General features: G+C 46.9%; 1 protein-coding gene across 1 annotated transcript; it reads left to right on the forward strand.

Annotated features, from left to right (window-relative positions):
• The first annotated feature begins 285 nt into the window (after nucleotides 1–285).
• Nucleotides 286–13,846, forward strand: CCDC167 (coiled-coil domain containing 167). Its single transcript, XM_065835985.2, has 4 exons — nucleotides 286–402; nucleotides 8,252–8,346; nucleotides 10,766–10,818; nucleotides 12,963–13,846. The coding sequence occupies exons 1-4, from the start codon at nucleotides 286–288 to the stop codon at nucleotides 13,064–13,066; spliced, it is 369 nt and encodes a 122-aa protein (XP_065692057.1). The 3' UTR covers nucleotides 13,067–13,846.
• Nucleotides 13,847–14,181: the final 335 nt, after the last annotated feature.

Raw genomic sequence — 14,181 nt, forward strand, 5'->3', positions numbered from 1 at the left:
TACGATCAAACAGTTGGCTTCTCCTGCAGCTGCTTTAGCATAAAGCTCGTGTTTGGGAAGGAAGCCCCAAGGACAATCAGAAATTCTCAGTAGTGGTAACTCGCAGTCAAACAGCAGTCCTGTTGGTGTCTCGGTTTTTTGGGAGATCCCCTTCTTCCCAGGTGAGTCACCAGCAATACAGGACCCGCAGCCGCCAGCTCTGGGCAGGACCGCGGGAGGAGCCTCCGGCAGAAGCGACCTCACAAAGATGGCAGCGGCAGCCCCAAAGCGCAGTCCCTCACAAAGATGGCAGCGGCCGCGCGGACGTGGCAGTGGCGCCGAGCGGCTGCCTACGCATGCGCAGCTGCGTGCGGGCCGGGGACCATGGGCAGGAGGCGAGAGAGGCTGAGCGTGGCCCGGGAGGTGAGGGGGGCGGCGGTGGTGCGGGGCATGGCCGGGCTTGGCTCGGCTCGGCTTGGTTGGGTGAGGTGAGGCAAGACAGTTGTTGCCGCTGCTGAAGCGTTTCACAAGTGGGTGCTGGGTAGGGCCGGGGCAGTGGGGGGCTCGGGAATGCTGTTGTGACCAGACTGCGCTGCTGCCAGGCCCGGCCGCCATCTTGATGTGCGAGGGTTGTGGCGGGGGCTGAGCCCTCGCCTGTGCTGGCCCCTCCCGTGAGCGCAAAGCTCAGTGTCCCATACTGAGCTGGGGAAAGTTCAGGTTGGATATTAGGAAACATTTCTTCACAGAAGGGGTTGTGAAGCAGTGGAACAGGCTGTCTGGGGAAGTGGTGGAGTCACCATCCCTGCAGGGGTTTAAAAGGTGCATAGACAAGTCTTTTAGGGATGTGGCTTAGTGCTAGAATTAGGTTATGCTTGGACTCAACCTTAATGGTCCCTTCCAACCAAAATGATTCTGTGATTAATCCCACGCCTTTGGCTGCGTGATGGCGTTTGGTCCCCTTGGTCCCGCTGAGCCTTTGAGGCCGGGAAGGGCGCAGCGGTCAGTGCATGTGCCCACAGTGCTGCCTGGTGAGCTCTTGCCCTGGCCAGCAAATCTGTGCACAGCCCGGCCTGCACACGTGGTGGTGAAAGGCAGCGGCATGCTGGGCACGGGCTGCTGCTTGTGGGAAATGCAATGATAAACCAGCCCCTGGGGTGCTGGTAACTCACAGCAAGGAGAAGGGGAAAAGACTGATTTTTAAGAGTGTGCCTTCTTTCTGAAAGCTACCTTTTCATTGTTGCGCTTAGGCATTTCGTAACCTCGTGAGTGACAGGAAGGCTGTATGTGTATTAACAAATCGAGGCATGTTAGTTAAGGTCTCTCTGAAGCAGACTTTATTCCAGCTGCTGCACTGACCAATGCTGTCTGGGCTGTTTCGGAAGAAGCAGTGGAGAGAGCACCTATAGTTCAAGCCTGTGGCTTATGGATACTTTGGGGACAGCAAAAGCCTGTGCCATCCTGACAGATGGCTGAAATGGGGCAGAATCAATCCAGTGAACCTCACTGGTCACCTCTGTGTCCTGAAGTCTTTCAGATGAGCACACGTACAACAGACCAAGACAACCAGGGTAGAAAGGCCAGGCAAGGGACTTGGGGCTTGTCTTATATGTTTCATCAGCTGGTACTGCAGATGTGAGTGTCCTTCTGTGTTCTATGAGTGGGAGTTCAGTTTATAGTAGTGTTCCAGTCTATTTCATCTAGTTAGGCTTTCATTAGAGAAACAGACATTTCTGGGCACTCTTACCCAAATATAACCACCAAAGATTGTCCAGAGTCAGTGCCCTGGTGAGACCACCTCTGGAATATTGTGTCCAGTTCTGGGCCCCCCAGTTCAGGAAGGACAGGGAACGGCTGGAGAGAGTCCAGCGTAGGGCAACAAAGATGTTGGAGTGGAGCATCTTCCATATGAGGAAAGGCTGAGGGAGCTGGGGCTCTTTAGTTTGGAGAAGAGGAGACTGAGAGGTGACCTTATTAATGTTTATAAAAATGTAAAGGGTGAGTGTCATGAGGATGGAGCCAGGCTCTTCTTGGTGACAACCAATGATAGGACGAGGGACAATGGGTACAAACTGAAACACAGCAGGTTCCATTTAAATATGAGAAGAAACTTCTCAGTGAGGGTAACAGAACACTGGAACAGGCTGCCCAGAGGGGTTGTGGAGTCTCTTTCTCTCCACCTGGAGAGAAACCCGCCTGGACACATTCCTGTGTAACCTCATCTGGGTGTTCCTGCTCTGGTGGGGGGCTTGGGCTTGATGATCTTTCAAGGTCCCTTCTAATCCCTAACATTCTGTGATTCTGTTGATTGTCCAAGCTTTTCCTCAGTGAGGATAGTTGGGAGAGATGAAATAATCAATTTTTGGTGGTCGTTGTTTGAGATGTGACAGACAAGGAGACCTGAGGTGGTAGGGCCTACTTTGCAAGAAGAGAGAGAGGAAAAAGGGCGACCCTGTCATGGACCTGCTGGTCACAGAATGAAAAGGGACTGATTTTAGCTACCACAGAAAATTCTTGCGAAGTGTCTAGGGACTTGTGGTATCTTCAGATATGGATATATATATATATATAAAGAAGTTGTCGTGATAGAACACACTATTTTTGAAAGGATTGTAGAACTATTCTTTGGTGTGTTATAGATGAAAATGTAACCTCTCAGTGCAAAGATGATACTAAAAGATAAAATCCTTCCCCCTTGCAGTGATGAGAAGGGCACTGAACAGAAGTTAGGGAGGAAGAAAACAAAACCCCTTTAAGCCAGAGGAAGAGAGAGCTGTGTTTCCCATGTCGGTATGCATGACAACTGAGATATTGATTTCATAATTTAAACTTTCATTTGGTTCAGTATTACCTTCTGAGCTGTTATGATTGTAAAGAAAGCTTTCCAAATTAGTTTTAATGTGACATGATGCATGGCTAGCTTTGAAAGGCCTAATCTAGGCAGAGTCATGCTTGTTTAACTGAAGTCATGATGCTAAATGAATGCAATTTTGTGTGTGGACACTTATCAGATTAGTTTGCACTTATGGATTGCAGGTGTAATTGATATGACCTGGTTTAAACTGACATAAATGTGTGTCTATAACATTGTGGTGGTTTAAACTCATGCTACTTCTCCTCTCATATAGCTCTGTAGTCTTTCAACAGGTAGCCCTATAGACAATGCTGAACTGCACAGAACTTTCTCAAGGAAACCCATCAGAAAAATGAAAGACTGGGAAGACTGGTCCATTTTGTAGCAAAACAATGAAAGTGGAATGAGCTTAAGAACGTGACAAGAATGATCAAAGGGGTAGAAAACTTCTATGCAAGAAACAATTAAGCATACCAGGTCCTTTTAAGCTTGAAAACTTGACTGCAAGGGGACCCAGTATAGGTCTGTATGATATTTGTAATTTTAAACAAAGAATGAACATTCACTGTCAATACAAAATTAGGGCAATCAAGTGAATGTAGCAGCTGATAAGCTCAGAACAAACATGAGGGGTTGGTTTTTCCCATAACCTGTGGCTGTGCTGTAAATCTTGCCACAGGATGTTGTAGTCCTTAAAAGTACACCTGTGGCTCAGACAACAACTGAAAAAAAGTCATGGAAGAAAAAAAGAGGGCTATTAAATGCAAAGAGAACACACTGTGCTCAGGCAGTGCCTGAGCTGCAAAATGTCGAGTGTGTGTTTGGAGAAAGTATTGTGAGGGAGGGTGGGAGGACTGACATGAAAGCTGCTGTGAGGCTGAAGGAAGAAATACAGGATCAAGCCTTTCCCCCTTTACCAACACTGATCTGCAGGATTTACCTTAGACTTTGCTGGTGGATCATCCTCTATTGTGTAGTAGCTTGCCTGGTAAATATTCCGAAGTGCACTGTTGGGTGCAACATCTGCAAAATTATTTGCCAGCATGCAAAATTATTCCAAGAGCATAGTAAAAATGCAAGTGTATCCATGAACTGCAAGTTAGCATTTGAATTAAAACAAAACTCATCTCTGCTGGACTGGTTTTAGTAGCACAGCCCAGTTTGTGGATGTAGGAACCACTAATTCTTGTGTGAAAAGAACAGCTCAAGTGTGCTGGCAGGTGACGAGGCATGAGAAGACTGCTCAAGGAAGGGTTTTTTTTCTGTGCCCCCACCTCTTCAGTTGGCTTTGATCTGTTTTGTGAGGGTCAGAAGATGAAAACCTCATTACCTAACGCTGTTGGATGTCGACGTATGTGTGATATGGCTCTTTGCCAGTATCTTAATTAGGGAATTCATAAAAGTGAAGGGTGGATGCCAGTTCTTGAAAAGGGCTTTTAGCCTTTCTGCTGGAAAAAAAGCTTTTATTAATTCATTACAAAATGTATTAAAAGGGATACAGCTCAACTCTGTAAGCAAAGCTGCTTCTTTCTCTCTTTGTCTCTCCCTTTTTGTGAGCCGTTTTGGGCTCCCTGCCCAAGATGGTCCCAACAAATGAGATTTGTAATAAGCCTGTAAGTCAGTTTGGATTAAAATCCACTCCAGGTTTCTCTGATTCAAAAAGGTCTCCAGGTTGCAAGCATTGCCAGACTTCAACAAAAATGGCTCAGTGCCTTGTCATACCTTTTGGAGGGAGGGAAGCATCTGGTCTTAGATCCCTGTGTGCATCCAAAGCTGCTGGGACTTGACTTTCTGGGGTGGCTCTTGGGGAGCAGAAGGGCAGCTCTGTGTGCCCCCAGCTGCTGCCTGGATGTGAAGCACCTCCTTCACTTGCCCCTTTTATCTGGCACCACTTAAAGATGTTGCTGCAAGTGAAGTCCTGTGTCCCTGCAACAGGCCATGTGAACCTGAGGGGTTGTTGTGTGAGCTTTCTGCATGCTGCATTTCAGCTCTGTCCCCGAGGATCCTCTTATGGAGAAGAGAGCTGAGAGGAGCAAGGGTTTGTCTTTGCAATTTATAAGCCACTGTGCTGAGATTGCCACTAAAAAGATAAGCCAGTGTGAAGTGCAGTCATGGTTCAGTTAGGTGAGCTTAGCTCTTCAATTTCATGCAGGCCTCCAGTAGGCCTACTTACATGCCCCAACTGGCCACCTCATGTATTAGTTAGTAGGAGGGAAAGCTTTCCGTCCACAACAAGCCCAGGTGTGCACCTGCTTCTAGGATTGCTCTCCTAGAATTTATAAATGTAACTACTCCTACATTTATACAGTCCTAAAATTACATTTGGCCCTTTGAAGGCAACCGTGAGGCTGATATGCCCCCCAGTGAAAATGAGTTTGACACCCCTGCTCTACAGGTTCTCTTGTGCTACAGCCTTACAGGCTATGGCCCCTCTGGGAGTTTCCTCAGCAGCCCAAAGAATAATCAGTAATTCCCAGACATTGCTCTGGTTTCTCCATGTGCTTATTTTCTATTTCTCTCCTTTCCCCTACAGAGAAGGGTTACTTGAGTGGCTGAGCTACTGAGGGACTTCTAGCTTGCAGGAACAGATTCAAAATCCCAAGTAAGGCAGTGGCACTGACATATCAAGATAGTGCTCTGCCCATAGTTTGGGTCTGTGTCTGAGGCTCTTTGTGTAAATGAGCCACCTCCAAGAGGCAGATAGTATTGTCTTAATTTATAAGTAGGGATACTGAGGCACAGGGAATGGATAACATCTGGGAATCCTGACTCCTGTCATCCTTACAACCTCTAATGCCCTGGACTAGCCTGAAGAAAAGAAATAGCGAGGTTCTGGAGGAAAAATATTTTGCTCCTTCAGCAATCTGTTTCTCCTTCCTTGCTTTTTAAAAATTATTTTCTGTCCCTTGTGCCCCCAGCTCAGCAAAGCTGATGGTGCAGTTCTAGGGCATGTGGTTTATTAGCAAATTATCGCTCTCCAGCAGGGGACCCAACTTTGGTTTTAAGAGCAGTAAAAACAGTTGAAACTTTTAAAGTATTATGTGGAATCTGGAGATTTTTAGTCAGCAGAAAGTAAAAGCATTGGCAGAGTTGGGCAGAATATCCCCTTGTTATGTCTCATGAAATGATGGAAGTCTGGGCAGAGAATGTACTAGTGAGAGCAACTGCAAACTGAGCAGGAAGAGCAGTACTGGAGGAAAAGAGAGGAAAGGAACTATAGTGACATGGATTTTTTAGTTGTGGGGTTGGCAGCTGGCTAACCAAAGCTCTCATTAAATTGTATTATTTAACATGATTTTTAAAGGGGTTTCTGGAGAAGGCATGGTGCATTGTAATAGTTTAATGGCTAAGGAGGGGACAGGTAACACATGCTGAAATACCTCATGTTGTGTGTATATGTGAGGGTTTCTAGCAAATAAGGGAGCAGAGACACAGTCATTTGCAAATGGTAGGAACTGATGAGGGAGATGGTCATTCTTAAATCGGACTGGATGGACAACCCACCTCCACTCTGCTGCACTCTGCCATTACATTAATTTGCTGATAAGCATGGTCAGAGCTGACTTGATGAAGTCCTTGGTTGGCTCTGAAGCAGACTGACATCTCACTGACTGAGCTGTAGCGGATGACAGATAATGATGAGCAGCTGGAGTTAACATTCTTAACTGGCAGAGCTGGATATGGAGGACAATAATCTTTGCCCTGCCCAAATGGATTTTCAGCTAACATGCTTCAAAAAAATCTGTGTCCCTATCCAGGCAAACCCAAGCATTGCCAAACACAGAAGCACCACTCCCTGTGCTCTGGGATCAGGTGATGTGCTTTGGTGCTCCCCGTGGGCTCAGGGGAAGCTGTGCAGGTGCCTCTGAGGAGCTTGGCATCTCAACAGCCCTGGCAGAGTTGCCTAATGAAGAGGGACTTTGACACTGCTATCTAGTAAGATGCAAAGATTGATTTGAGCCTTGTTACATGTGGTCCCCTCCCCAACTCTACTGTGTTCCTTGCACAGACTATCCAGCTAACTGGCTAAACTGCTTTTCTCAGTCTGCTTTGTTCTCCCCTTTACGTCAGCCTCTTCTCCCATCCTGCTTATTTATAATGCTTGCCTGCGTTTCCTGAGCAGAAGGTGTGAGATTACTAATGAGCTCAGGATAAAGCTGATCCCCAAAGCAGCAATAATTAGGGATCACTACCTTTGATTTGTTTCCTGTATCACTGCTTATGAAAGTGTTTGTGCTCTGGGCCACCTCTGGGGCTGATGTCCAGGCACCTGGTATCTCATTCCACCTCAGTACTTTACCTGGGACTGTGCTGCCTCTTAGCTTCTGGTTTGAGAAGGCTCCCACCAGAGAGGCCATGCTGCCAGCCACCTTAGCCAGCCTTGGCCTTGCTTGGAGATCCAGATGCAGCAGGAGTGTTGCGCTAAGTAGCTAAACTGAGAGGTCATTGCCACCTCAGGGCTCTGAGGCCATTTTCTTTCAGGCTAGGATGTTGTGTTCACATTATCTGATTAGTCCCACTGTTTCCCTGCTGGAAGCAAGCCTGAAAGACAAATTTTTCCTAATCATTTCTATCCTGTGGTTGCCAGGCAGAAAAGAGAATGATTCCCAGGAGAACTGTTGCCAGTGGTAGGATTCACTCCTGGGCAACCCATTTGGACACAAGTAAATCAGCCTTCTTGTACTTATCCACAGTTATTCCCCTCCACGGGAAGACACAGGGGTAGGGTGGCTCTTGGGAATCCTGAGGAGGAGACAGAAGGAGATGACCAGCATTTTTTTTGCAAGGGAACATGTTGCTACCAAAACTTGGTGCAGGTCAGAGGTGCAGATGTGGTGGTGAATGTTCTCTTGAGCATACTGTGCAGACTGCTGTTGCAGTTTTAGATTTAGTTGGACAGAAGGGATGGTAGGTATCAGTGTTTCCCCTTTGTCCCCTCTTCTCCCAACTAGACAGCTGCAAGTGCTTTGCAGTCCCATCCCATGAACTTCTGCATCCATTTACAGCACTAAATGAAGACCTTGTCCCTCAGGCCAGTCTCTCTCATTTTATCCTGTTTTAATTGCATAAAGATGCCCTAGATCACACCTTTGCTTGTGGAGCCACATGCAAAGAAACTAGAACAGGCTGGAACAGGCTCAGATCTTAGCAAAAAGGGCAGCCACACAAGTGGGAGCGTTAGAGCTGGCTTGGCTATGTCTGGGATTACAACGTCACTGTTTCCTGGGATGTAATACAGGCTGATCTGGGAGGCGATGGGCTGTCTATACTGTGATCTCTACACAGAGCTGGGGCTGTTCCTCCCTTGATTTGGGGAGCAAGGAGGTAGGGTGGCTGAGCTGTCACCCTTCCCATCTGAGTGGGGATGGATCCACATTAGGTGGGAGAGGACATGATGGTGACTGGTGTGGCGTTTTTCAGATTGATGGCCTGGAGGAGAAGCTGGCGCACTGCAGACAGAGCATGGAGGAGGTGGATGTGAAACTGCGCAGGGAGAAGCTCAGCCCTGAAGGAAGGTATTGATGCCCACCTCCTTTCACAGCTGTAGCTGTGCACTTCAGCTGGCTGTCATCCTGCTGTAGTACTGAGCAAGGGCTCTTGAAGGGATGGGAATGTGGCTCTCCATGACAAGACTTTTCCCTTGACTTGGAGCTTGCTTGCCAGGGTGAGAAGTTCAGTAATAGATGGGGAGAGCTTTATCTTATGAACAGCATCACTCTAACCTGCACTGCAACCAGCCAAGCAGTGCTCAGAACTTTCCAGTTCCTTTGCAGGGCTGCCTCCTGGCCTGCTAGGAAACAGCTCTGTGAGTCTAGCAAAGGTTCACTGCACACTACTACTCTTGCCTTGCTGAAGCTGCCTGAGTTCAGTCAGAGATGTGCCACAATGCTGCTGAGGGCCAAGCCAGGCTGGGATGAATGTGGAAAAGGGGCTGAGGGCAATGACTCTATCTTTGCCTGCATCACAAATGTGTCTGAATGTAGGGATGCAGTGACACACGGGCTTTCCTTGGGAAGAGGGACAATTCCCCTGAAATCTGTCACTAGCACAGAAGAGGCAACTGTAGACTTCTAGAGCTGAGACCCAAGCAAGGACTTTGACTTGACTTTTGTAGCAGACACAGGCAGAACCTGCTATTTCTCTAGAGTGTGAAGCAAGAGATCCTAGATCTCCCAGTTGATTCTCAAATGTGTCTGCTTGAGGGCACTCATCCCATCACCAGCATCTTACTGCTCCTAGTAAAAAGCCTTGGAAGCTCACTTGTAGGCCCAGAGAGTGGTACTGTTGGTCGTGCTGTCTGCTCTCCAGTACTGTCGTACAGTTAGAAGTGATTCTGGCAGTGGTGGCATCTTCACACCCCAATATTTACCAGCCTCAAGTTATCATCTTTGTTCTTCCTTTTCACACTGTTATTTTGCTCTGTCTGCCATTCCCTAAGCTAGACTCTCTCTTTCTTTCCTCCTTCTTTACTGTGGTTTAATATCCTGATCCATATCTGGACAGGGTCCTGTGCCTCATCATCTCTTTAGCTCCTCATCTCACCTGTCCTTCATCTAGGCCTAAATTCTTATATTTACTCTCTGTATTCTTTATCTGGTACTGAGGTGGCTAACAACCAAACCTACAGCTGTGGTAACTTGACAGGATGGAATTAATCTGTATGATTTCTCTCTGAAATACAGGGCCTAGAGCAAAGAATTAGGATTTAGGAATTCCTGGGGCCTTTTCTGAGTTTTACAACTTGTATGGAGAAGGAAAGAGAAATTCTGTTGCCCTCATCCAGACCACTCAAAAAACCCCAGAGGAAGGTAACATGATCAAAATTACTGATTCAGTGAGCAGTACACAAAGGAGAGCTCTCCTTTCCCATTCTGAGTTCAGTTGTCATGGTTTCATCATGTCTCATTCTCAAACCCTCTTCCCTTGACTCTCTTCACAAGACAAGTTTCTAAGTAGCAGCTCAGTTACGTTGGCAAATCTGACTTCTCACTGCCTCCTGGCTGCACTGTTTCCCCACTTGCCTTTAAGAGCCCTTTCCTCTCCTGCTGCCCTGTTGTAGCCTCCTTTCTTGCCATCCCTTACTTAACTAGCTGTACACATAGATTTGGATCTCTTTCCTCCTACAGGTTCTTGCTCTGCCCCAAGGGGAACAGCAAACTCTGTTACACTTACTGTCTGCTCTGAACCAGGAGATGATTTGTTAGTGCACGTTTATTTATATGCACACAGTCTGAAAAGAGTGACCATGTCCTCACTGCTGTAATGGAAATGCTGCTGCTTTCAGGCAATCTGTTTTGCTTTTATATTTTAAACTGTATATTAATTAATCATCTTGTGTAGTTTAAGACAAGGGTTGGGTTGGCCTGGCTTATTCTTTATTATTATCCTCAGTCTTCAGTCTAATAACAGGTTGTTCAGCTGGTGGTTACTGGGCTTGGATTCAGCTTGTTTCCTCGAGGTGACCAGTTTGTGTAAATTGTATACCTCTGACAAAGGGATCCCAGCTCCAGTCAGCAAGAAGAATTAGTGTTCTAGCCCTGAGCCAGATGTCCTGGAGGTGCAGGATCCTACAGAGAGTGTGTAAGGACCCTGCCCAATCCCACAGCTGTGGCAGAACTTCCTACCCCACCTGGGGGAACAGAGTAGGGGGCTCTCTGACACACAGATCCCTTCCTAGCCTGTTCACCTACGCTGACACTGTCCTGAAAGTAGAGAAATTAAGCAGTTTGGGGGAACACAAAAGTAATCTAAAACTGTTGCATCTCTTCTCTTGCACAGCTGGGGGTTTCTAAACTGTCACCTCTCCATGGTGAAGGGCTCATTCTATGAGCAGATATATATACCCTGTAGTGGGACAGTCTCTCTTCCATCATGTAAGAAAAGAAATAGGCTGTGTTGTGCCTCGCAGGTAACGAACTCCTCTTCTCATTACAGAAAGTCACTGGAGAGAGAGAGAAACTTACTAATGACCAAAGCTGACAACTATGGTAAGAGCTTCATTAAAAATGGTCCCTGTGGGCTGGATGGGATCAGTGCTGCAGCTTAGCTTTGTCTTCAAGCTCCTGCCACCTCTGACTTCTGCCTTTGAATTTAGGCTCAACCAAAGGGAGACAGACTGTGGGAAATATGGTCAGCATATTATAATAGGAGTCTGGATCCTCCTGCTTTACCTGTGCTATGATAGGGGGAAAAAATTAAGCATCAGCTAATGAAGAGGGAAAGATACTCATTTCACATACCCCAAATTACCAATCTTTAGATAAAAGTCTTAGCCAACAGATTAACTTAAGTGGCTTTTACCATCCTCCCCTCCCTTTTTTTTTCTCTTTTAATAGAGGCTTGCTAAACAAGCTTGCAAGTGCTATCTGGAGTGTAGAAAAGTATACATTCCTTGGGGGAAGGTTCTTACTGCATCAGTTTTTGGGGCTATTCAGCACACGAGCATAGGGATCCACACTGATGTGCTACCTGCAATTCCAGGGAGCCAGGGTCTTTCCTTGCTGCAAGCCCTGCTGTAGAGAGTTAAAATGAGAGTAGTACTGAGCTACAGCACTTCCATTCCCCTGAGGATGCTGCTTTGCATGTCTTCAGACTCCTGGTGTTGATAACTGCTTGACAGCACTCTGCAGCAGCGCAAGCACCAGAGCTCACACAAGGGAAAGAAGTAGAAGTGTTCTGGGCCTGGAAAGTTGAAAGCTGAGGCATGGCCAGCAAATTTATTTTAACTCATGTTAAAGGACTTCTTCTAGAAGACTAACAGGTTTTTTTAAACAGATTCCAAGCTGTTCCCTAAGGGCCTGCCACTAGAGATGGCAGAAGACTCTGCTTATCACTGCCACCCTGTTGTACCAGCAGTCAGCCATCACTGCAAGCATCAACAGAGCAGGCTGACAGGCTGCTCAGACAGCAGCAACAGCCTCACCTTATGGTGATGGCTGCTCCTCCTGGAACAGACCAGACAGTGCATGCAGCCTTTTTACATGTCTTCCGATTAAATCTCTGCTTATTCTAACTGACACACTCGAGGCCGTGAACTGCAGTTGCTGACAATGGCATTGCTCCTTCAGTTTAAGCTGCCACTGCTGCGCTTGGGGTTACGTGACCTCCTGCCCCTACCACTTCGACAGCCTTGCAGATTCAAGCAGTTTGCTCTGTGGTTGCATGAGAACGCTTGTAGCATCTGAAGAATGGAGGCAGAAAGAACAGCTAAAAGCCTCCTTTGATAGCAGCCCCAGTTTGGGAACCTGCAGCAGTAGGGCATTCCCTGGAGGCTGCTGGTGCAAACTGCAGAGGCAGTAACTGGTGCAGTCACTGCAGCTGAGTTCAGCAGCAAGAGCAGTCTGGCTCTGGAGATAGTCTGCACCCAGCCTTGCCCTGCAGAATAATTACTGCTGCTTGGCCATGCAACGTGTAATGCTGTAGGCCTCACTTCTTGCCTATGCCAAAGTCTTGTGGAACAGAACTAGTGAGAATGGTGTTCTCACCTTTGGTAAAGGGAACAGAGCAGACTTGGAGATTGGTAGGACTCCATACTTTTGGTAGCCACTTCCTTCTTCTCTCTGCACCTGTGTTTCTTCTTTTGTAAACCAGGGCCAGGGAGAGTAACCTGTCTCTAAAAAGCTGCAGATGCCCAACAGAACGGGTATCCAGGCTCAGACCTATTCCATACTCATCCTTCTGTGGAAAGAGGAAAGTCAGATTCTGCAGCATTCAAAGGTGGCCACAGTTGTATTTAAGTAAATGTAAGCACAAGGCAAAGGTACCAGACTGTTACATCTGGAAGACAGTAAAAAAAATATTACTTTCCACCCTGTCTCCTTCATTTTTTAGGGAACAAGCAATTATTCCAGTGACCTATTCTGTCTTTAGAGGGATCCTACAACAAGGTCATTTGCAAACAGGAACTGGTCTGGCACTGAACTATTCCTGAGCACAGCTACTGAGATTGACAGGATGAGAGTTACCAAGTTCACTTCCTATTCAGTACATCTGATAATGAGTAGCTTTGCATACTGATCCCAAAAGAGTTGCCAGTGGCCAAGGTAGCATTGTGCTTTTAAGACAGTTTTGAAAGGAGATGTAGCTGCAGTACAAAGAACACTCACAGGCAAAGCTTTTGTTTGTTTCCCAGAGAAAGAACTGAGTGCGCTTCGTAAGGAAAATCGCAGGAATGCTGCCCTTGCTGTGGCCATGGGGTTGCTGATTGCTCTTATTTACGTCTGCTGGACAATGTGATTGCACTCAAGAATTCTCCCTGCTGACCAAATGACTGTCCTGCAAAGAACTCTTCCTCCTCACTGCTGTGCTTCCCCCAAGGGTGAGGATCAGCATTTCAAATTGCTCTTCTGATTTATCCTCTCCAAGCCTCATTGTAGGCTTGAGAGAGAACTTTTGAGAACTTTTGTCTCTTGAGAACTGAGGAGGTCAGGAGACAAACCAGAAACTACAGCACACTTGCAACTGGGAATAGGGTCAAGCAGAACTCAAGGTGCTGCCTTACCCAGTATGCAGTCTGGACCACCCAGCCTGATGTAGGAAAGCAATACGTTCTTCCTTTTGAACAGGACTGCTCTGGTTGCAGGCAAGTGCTCTCTGCCCAGCCCAGTTGAATACACGCCACCTTCTTGGTTCCTGTGACTCAGACAGAAACTGAACGAACACCAAGCTCTTTGACTCAAAGGATAACTTGGGTATTGTGACCTAAAGACTGCACCTGTCATCAAAGCTGAGCTAAACAGAGATGTTTCCTCCTCCACACTAACTTAGAGGACCAAAGGAATCCTACCTCCACAAAAACTGATGGGAGGTTGATATCTCTGTTTCTGCAAGTAGCAAGCAATTTGAGATCTGGGTGCTTGTGCTCTGAGAAGATGTACCTACCTCTCCAGTGCAGCAGAGCTTGATAGCCTTTTTTGTGCCTCTGAGAATCAACACTTGCAGAAGAGAATTGACTATCAACTCCCAGGGATGGAATTGCCTCTGCAGGGCTTTAAATAAAATAATTTGACCTTCAAAGTTCCTGTTTTGCTTTTTTTCCTGTTTTGCAACAAAGCTCTCAGCTACTACTTTATTCTCACCATCTCTCAGCTGGGACACACTGCACCACAGTAAGCCTAGACTGGGTTAGGCACTTAACATCCCTGGTCAGCAAAGTTTCAGAAGTGGGTTATGAGTGGAAAAGCAGCCTAGGATGCAGAGGGGTGCTGGAGACTGTCCCATGTTGTCCCCTTATTTTGATCCAGTGACATACACTACATAGGCCTGAGTGTGCTCTAAGTTACCAGGAAAGCCTTTAAAAGGGGACTGCCTTGAAAATTTAACTTGTGCAAGACATTTCTGTCTCCACACTA

The sequence above is a fragment of the Patagioenas fasciata genome, chromosome 3, assembly GCF_037038585.1.
Source record: "Patagioenas fasciata isolate bPatFas1 chromosome 3, bPatFas1.hap1, whole genome shotgun sequence".
Taxonomy (NCBI): Eukaryota; Metazoa; Chordata; class Aves; order Columbiformes; family Columbidae; genus Patagioenas; species Patagioenas fasciata.